The sequence below is a fragment of the Lutra lutra genome, chromosome 7 (genome assembly GCF_902655055.1).
Source record: "Lutra lutra chromosome 7, mLutLut1.2, whole genome shotgun sequence".
Taxonomy (NCBI): domain Eukaryota; kingdom Metazoa; phylum Chordata; class Mammalia; order Carnivora; family Mustelidae; genus Lutra; species Lutra lutra.
The window spans coordinates 108,112,246-108,120,140 of record NC_062284.1 but is presented as its reverse complement, the minus strand read 5'-3'; the positions used below and the strand labels follow the sequence as shown (position 1 = coordinate 108,120,140).

At 34.7% G+C, this 7,895-nt stretch overlaps 1 protein-coding gene across 3 annotated transcripts in view; it reads right to left on the bottom strand.

Moving 5' to 3' along the window:
- Positions 1–5,808: 5,808 nt before the first annotated feature.
- The window catches only part of MNAT1 (MNAT1 component of CDK activating kinase), a 221,264-nt gene continuing 219,177 nt past the window's right edge, over positions 5,809–7,895 (bottom strand). For all 3 annotated transcript variants that reach the window (XM_047738909.1, XM_047738908.1, XM_047738907.1), the window contains one exon: positions 5,809–6,268. In XM_047738909.1, coding sequence (XP_047594865.1) covers positions 6,148–6,268 — 121 coding nt within the window. In that variant the 3' untranslated portion in view covers positions 5,809–6,147. The remainder of the gene's footprint in view (positions 6,269–7,895) is intronic.

Genomic DNA, 7,895 nt, shown 5'->3' with positions numbered 1-7,895 from the left:
TTTTATGTTATAATCTTACAATCAATTATATCTAATTCTTTATTAATTATATTTAAATATTGACTATCTCCTGGGAAAATAGGTTTTGAAGGTGGGATAATTGCATGCTAACTAAGAAAGCACTAATACCATTTTGCAGTGATCCTCAGTTGAAGAGTGTGCCTAAATTTTATATAAGTACCCCTAACCTATCACTATATAAGTCATAAAAATGAGATCATTAGATCAGGGATGGCAAACTATGCCTGGCAGGCCAAATCTAGCCTAGGCTAGATTTGTATGGCAAACTGGTTTTTGTATGGCAAATGACTGGAGATTGGTTCTTATACTAATCTTGAAAAATTAAATCTTGTGACATGAGAATTATATGAAATTTGAATTTCAGTGTCCATAAATACAATTTTATTGGAACACACCATGCTCATTTGTTTATATACTGTCTGTGGCTGCTTTCGTGGTATAACAATAGCAGAGTTACAACACAGACAGTGATTCTCAGCAGTTCATACTGCTGCTCACAGGGACATGATTCTAACTCAACACCATTTTGAGCGCCATGTAAATCGCCAAGCTATAATATCTTATTGCTAGTGTATATTCATTATTTCAAGACAAGAAAAGTGGACTTAAGTACTTTTAAAGCATAGTGGAATGTGAACTATTTTGATACTGAATTAGGTAACAAAGCATATATACCTGAGCTAAAATACAATACATGTTGACATTACCAATAGAGGTACTCATCATAGATTTCCCTCACAAGCAAGCAACTGTCAGAAAAACTAGAAATTTAATCTGGAAATATCTGAACATAGAATTTCTTCATAAAATAAAAACTGAAAATGAGGGCACAACTTGAAAGTAAGTCTCCAAGTGACACTTTTATAAGCCAAGCTAGGAGAGCCATTTACTGATGGTGAGTTCATTGTATTTGAATGCAGCAGCCAAAGAAATGTATCCAGAGAAAATTTGTTTAGGACTATTGGCCTTTGGGCAAGAACAGTTGCTCAAAGAGTTTAGGACTTTGTGAGCAAAGTCAAGTCAATTAAGAAAGTAAATGAGCTTGACTCTTGCTGAGTTGACAGATGTTACTAATACTGCTCAGGTCTCATTTGAGACATCAGTGCTTAGTCTGAAGTCACTGAAGAATTAGCTTCTATGAATACTCTGCATGGAACAACTAGGGGGAGTATTTTTAAAGAAGGTGAGAAAACAATTCTGTACAACCAAAAGTGGCATCTGCTATGATGTGTTACAACCCAGTGGTTAAAATATGCAAGGTAGAAAAAGACCTAGTTGGAAAAATATATAAAGCTGTGAAAATGTAGCATATTTAAAACCTGTGGTTATTCATTCTATTATTCACCAGCAAGTACCCTGCAGAAGACATTTGAACTGTTATGTGTCAATGGTGAATTTCATTTGCTTTCATGGATTCTAACCATGATTGAATTTTGTCAGAAACTGCTCAACTTAAGTTTGATTTTCTTAGCAATTGTGAAGTTTGAAGTTTTTTGAGTTCAGGGTCAAGATTGAAATTTTTCTTAGGAGCCTCTGCTTTGGGCTCAGGTCATGATCCCAGAGTCCTGGGATCAAGCCCAGAATCCGGCTCTCTGCTCAGCAGGGAGCCTACTTCCCCTTCTCTCTCTGCTTGCCTCTCTGCCTACTTGTGATCTCTATCTGATAAATAAAATCTTTAAAAAAAAAACAAAGAGGAACCACTCTTAAACATTCTAGAACACTGAAAGGCTCCGGAAATTAGCTTTTGCTAATGACATAATAGTATTTCTTAAAGATTTTAACCTATAATTATAAGGCAAACAACTTCACTGTGAAACTGGTCATTTCAACAACTGACATTTGAATCACGGTTTCTTGTGTTACAGATTTCTCATGCTATCAAAAGTCAAAGATTTCCCTCAAATTAGCAGTGGATACATTTTCTGTGTTCAGCATTTTCGGGACCTTGGTGAAAATGCAAAGAAAGGAAATTTACATATTTCAAAATCCATTCACCTATAATTGAGCTTCTACCTTAAATTGGAAGTGATTAATGTACTATGTAATGACAATAAAGCAAATATCAAGGGAAGAATCTAACAGGTTTTACAAATGCCTTCCAAGTGATGAATATGCCCAGTTAAAATCTTATGCTTCTGGACTGATGCCAGTATTTGGCAGTATCTATTTGTGTGAAAATATATTTTTAGAGATAAAATGTGTAAAATCTTATTACAGATAACCATTAACAGGTGATCATTTACAACTGATTTTGATGATAGGAAACACCTGGAACCCCAATTAAAGGAACAAGTGTTATTCCCCCACAAAAGGAGTTACAAACAATGTAATTATATATACCCAATTATATTTTGAATTTTGTTCATTAAAGACATTGTACCAATTATTTTATCATAAAGCCTAAAATATTTCCTGCCTGGTCCTACAAAAAAAGTTTGAGGACCACTCATTAAATCATTCATTATAAACTCAAATGCCTTCAGAAGCGAGGCAAGTAATATAAATCGGTGAAGGCAATAAATGGTAAGAAGTGTAGGAAAGTAATGAGTTGGAGCTCTCATCCCTTATCTAAAGGCACTTAAAAATGGTTTTTGAAACTCAACCAAACCTCTCCTCTGCAAGACCTAGGGGGCTAATTTAGGGATTACCAGTTTGGGACTTCTAATTTTCCTCTCCTCCCTCCCCTCCAAGTGAGGAGTATGGAGGTGAAGGGTCAGAAAGCTTTCGGTGAAGGACCATATAGTATTTTAGGCTTTCCAAGCCATGAGGTCTTTTTTGCTGCTCAACTCTGTTGCAGTAGCCCCCCAGAAGAGCCATAAACAATACATAAACACTATATGCCAAAACAACTTTATTTATGGATACTGAAATTTGAAAATCATATGCTTTTCACTTGTTAAAAAGTGTATGATTTTGGCTTTCTTCAACCTTAAAAAATGTAGACATCAATCTTAGCTCATGAAGCATACAGAAAAGACAGCAGCTGGATTTGGTCAAGGGTCCACAGTTGGCCTGATCTAGGTGAAGAGGAGTAAGAATTTTTTCCTAGTATTATACAGTGATATGCTAGGTTATAAATATTAAATATGGATACAAATGATGTTTTTATTCATACATGGAAAGTGATAAGATTCTTGCCTCTATTTAGTCAAACATCTGGTCTCTCTATTAACATTTTAACTCCTCCCCCTTTTCCTTCAGAGTGGCTAAGTGCATGTATGATTATTTCATTATTTAAATCTAGGCCTACCCTAAAGTTTTTAACATGATACCTGGTAAGTGAACTCTTGATGTCCACTAAAAAATGACAGCTGGAGAGCTCACCGGATACAATTTTTTAAATGTTTTTAGCTTTTTGACAAGTTTCCTGCCACCTTAATTGGATTTTGAAATAATTACCACCAGTTAACAGTCTAAGGATAATTTCTAATAGAAGCTTAGGTCATATATTTATTGAATGAAATTAAGGAACACTAATAGTGCATCCCAACTATGATGTAAATGTATTCAATACCATTAATATCTGTTTAAAAGGAAGGTAGTTAGTGGACAAATGAGGTTCTACATAATGAATTTCTCAGAACTTCTCTCAAGGATATAAATAAGGTTATTAAGTTGTTGTCATTTATATGCCATAAAATAACTAGTCACTTGATCTGTAAAACTTCCTGGAAATCTTAGGAAGTTTGATTACTCAGAGTTGGTTCTACAGAGCTGTTGTTTATAAGCTTGCCAGTTTGATACTCATCTCTGAAGCATGGACTCCCACCACTTTGGTTCAAATCCACTCTGCTACTTTTAATTTCTATTAACCTTCTGGAAGTTAGTTAACCTCCCTATGCCTCAGCTTCTCCATTTGTTAAAATGGGGAAAAAAATACTAGCATTGTAAAGATTAAGTAAGAATACACAATACATGAAGCACAGTGCTTGGCGCATACATAATGCTCAGCAGTTGTTAGCTATTACTTCTGGGCTAGTGTTGTACAATGTTAAAAGACTTAATTGATGTATATGATAGACTTGTGCAGCCTTTTGACTCTGAGAGAGGAAAAATCACTGGGGGATAGGGGATAACCTCATCAATTTAGAGTATTTCTGTTACTTAGTATATTGTCATTAAGTTACCTTCCACCATTCTCTTTCATCTAATAGGTCAATTAACAACTTCTTTGGCCTATTGAACAAAGTACGGCAATAATAAGAGCAAAATATTTACAAATGTATAAAGGTTTTGGAATTCAATTCATTTGCCAGATCAGATGCAGGCAATTTCCACAATAATGAGGTAGGCTCAAAAACTGTTTTAAAAGCCTTTAAAGTGTTCTATTAATTAGTTCATTTACTTAAATACATTATACAAGGTACTGAGAACAAATAATAGTATTTCTTTTGTAAAGACTGGATACTGTACAGCAAAGTCTTAACTTTAAGTCAATGTTCTCACTTCTTTGAACAAATGTATAGATTATACTTAAAATCCTAATCCTCAGATGGGGAATGCTAATAGATATGAAAAATAGGATGCAGCCTGTAAAGTACAGACAGAACTAGACTTAAAAATAAAAAACAAACAGTTTTAATTCTGGCTTTTTACTAACGTGTATATGATCTGAGCCTACTCAATTATTTGATGCCTTGGTTTTCTTAGTTATCAAAGACTGTTCAAGGGTGAGCTGTACTTCCTCCACCCCAACACACACACACTAGAAAATCGACATATAACTTCTGACTCCCACACTCCCAAAATGTAAGTGCTAATAGCCTACTGTTCACCAGAAGCCTTAACACAAACTTAAAAGTCAAGTATACATGTTTTGTATGTTATACACTATATACTTACAATAAGCTAGAAAAAAGAAAATGTTAAAATAATAAGGAAGAGAAAACACATTTTTGGTACAATACAAAAAAAATCCACATACAAGTGAATCCATACAGTTTAAACTTGCATTATTCAAGGGTCAACCATATTGTAAAGATAAAGATGTACCCCTGAAATTAATACCTGCTTAGGCAAATAAGCTGCAGTTGTTAAATATGGATATTCCACCCTAATGTAACCACAAATTTTATTTCACATAATTTTCCTCCCATAAAATTAACATCTGTCATAAGGGACATTTGATGGGAAATCCCTTAATTTCCTTGAGAAACTATGTCCCATGCCCAGTGGTCTATGTAACAGCCTCATATGAGGTTGAGATGCTACAAATATCCATCCTCTCTACTGCCAACTCTAAGCAAAATCCTGGGTTTACTAAAAGCCCTTGAAGTTTTAACAGAAACTGAATCAGAGTCTGCAATTTACTCAGAGAAGTTTTGTTTAAAATGTATCCATTCCAGTCTCCAAGGTTTCATCATAAAATGAGCTCATATTTGAAGTGAAAGGTGCCATTTAAGTATTAAATTTTATTAACTTACTTCTTTGAATTTGTCATTAAAAGCAGGTTAATACTCTAGTCTGGTTTATCCTAAGTGTGGCTCACAGCTGGGAACTATAATACCTTGATCAAGGTTTGTCTCACCTTCCATGCTCAAAACAGGCACTGAGTCCTTAATATCAAGAGAGTGGCACTATCATAGGTCAAGTTTTACTTGCCACAACCTGCTGGCAGAAGGAAATATATCCACTTGTCTGGACTAGTATTAAGAATATAGGGGGAAAAAAAGAACATTTTATGAGAGAAAATAACAGACTTGGATATTAACACTAAATGTCGTATTCAAAATGGCATTTTAAAGTGTGTTCAAGTAAAACACTGTAATAAGAGAAAAACCACAGAACTTAATATAAAGTCTAGCTTTATTTTTAAAAAGATTTTACAAGTCTGTCAACCTCAAGCATACATAGGTGAATTATTCATATCTTCCATCAGATAAAGTTTACAGCTTCAATCCCTCTCAGAAAAATATAAGTAAAAAATAAATCTTTTTCACATATATTTATCCACCGTATTGCTCAACTTAGTTCTGAAATTTTCTCTTATAAATACTTTAACACAGCTGCTAGTGGGAGTACTGCCACTGGGCAGCTGCACATGGCTATATTTTTACACATCTGCTTTTCTTTTGTAGCTCCCTGGTTCGGCTCCTAGGTCCAAATCTTATAAAGGAGAAATAAAGGTTAACTGGGCTGCCAGAAAAGCCCGCTGAATGCATCCTGTAGTGCTCTGTGACAAGCAAGAGAAGAAGTATAGCCTCCAGCAAGGTCCTGTGGAGAGGCAGCTCTGACATGGTTTAAATACCTAAAACAAAACAAAAAGTGTAACAGTGACACAGAAAGCATATATAAATTGGTAACATTTTTAAAAATAATAATAAAACTGATTCACGTTTTAAAGCAGAATTCTGAGACTGAAATGTTCAGACTTCTTAAATGCATTATTACCTTTTAAAAAGAAACACACTGACTATATATATAGAGTGCCTAAACCAGTTTGCTAAACAAAATTATAAAGCAAATTACATTAAGATCTAAAAACAGCTCTTAAGGAGGTTTCAAAAATAATACTTGCTATTAAAATGTTCACTGTTCCCAATTTTCAGAACTTAGTTTTGTTGGTTGTTGTTTGGGTACCTAACTGCTATTGTCCTCCTTGCATACTCTTTTCTTTCTTTCTTTCTTTCTTTTTTTTTTAAGATTTTATTTATTTGACAGACAGATATCACAAGAGGCAGGCAAAGAGGCAGGCAGAGAGGCAGGCAGAGAGAGAAAGGAGGAAGCAGGCTCCCTGCTGAGCAGAAAGCCCAATGCAGGGCTTGATCCCAGGACCTTGGCATCATGACCTGGGCCGAAGACAGAAGCTTTAAGCCACCTAGGTGCCCCACCTCATGGCATACTCTTAATAAATAAATACCCGGTATCATAATACTATTGTATTAATATTTTTACATAAATATTGAATACTTTACATAAATATATTATGAAATAAATACTTCAATGGAGGAGAAGGGAGAAGAGAATATACTAGTTACTTCAAATATACTTCAGCATTACAAAAATATATTGTCTCCTTCCACACAGGAAGTGAAACCTTAGAAAATTACATGCTCAAGAAATCTCTGACGGCCTGAGTTCAACAGAATGTCCCAAGTAGTAAATACAAAAGTCTTCTGAACTGATCTCAAAAGACAGTGTACCATTTTTCTTCAATCATATATATATTATTTAGCAATTAAAACTTTCTACATTGATAAAGGTAAAGAGGCCTAAAATATGGGACAATCTTAGCCAAAGAAGGTCAACTTGTTAGCATGACTAACAGCACTGTTGGAAAACAAATATTTCCAGCTCTGCTTTAATGCCTAGTTTAAGAAACCACATTGTTTCTTCAGGCCTCAGGAAGTAAAGGAGCTTCATCCGCCTTAGAATTACGGTTATGGCAAATGAATAAATCAGGTACCAGAACATTTTAATAACTTGGAAACTTTTCTACTCATTCATTCAAACTTCCTGTGTGTCAAAGTCTTGATGCATGAGCAACTTCTTATTTCTAACATAATAACAAGTCTGTTTTTCATTTGTATCCATGTTTAATAAGGTTGTGTGATTAAAAAATATATGGCAATGTAAGAGGCCAAATAGAAAAAGTGGTCAAAGTAAGACACAGGATAAGCTCCCAGAATTGGCTATAATTTATTCACACTACCACAAATCAAGGTGTTAACTCAATTCTTTGCTTTTCTGCCAAGGGTGAAAGGGAAAAGTGAAGGAGAAAGGAAATTAATATTTACTGAGCAATGATCTACAAACTTTTTTTTTTTTTTTTTAAAGTAGGCTGCATGCCCAGTGTGGAGCCTACTGCAGGGCTCAAACTCATGACCCTGAGGATCAAGACCTGAGCTGAGGTCAAGTCAGACGCTTAACTGACA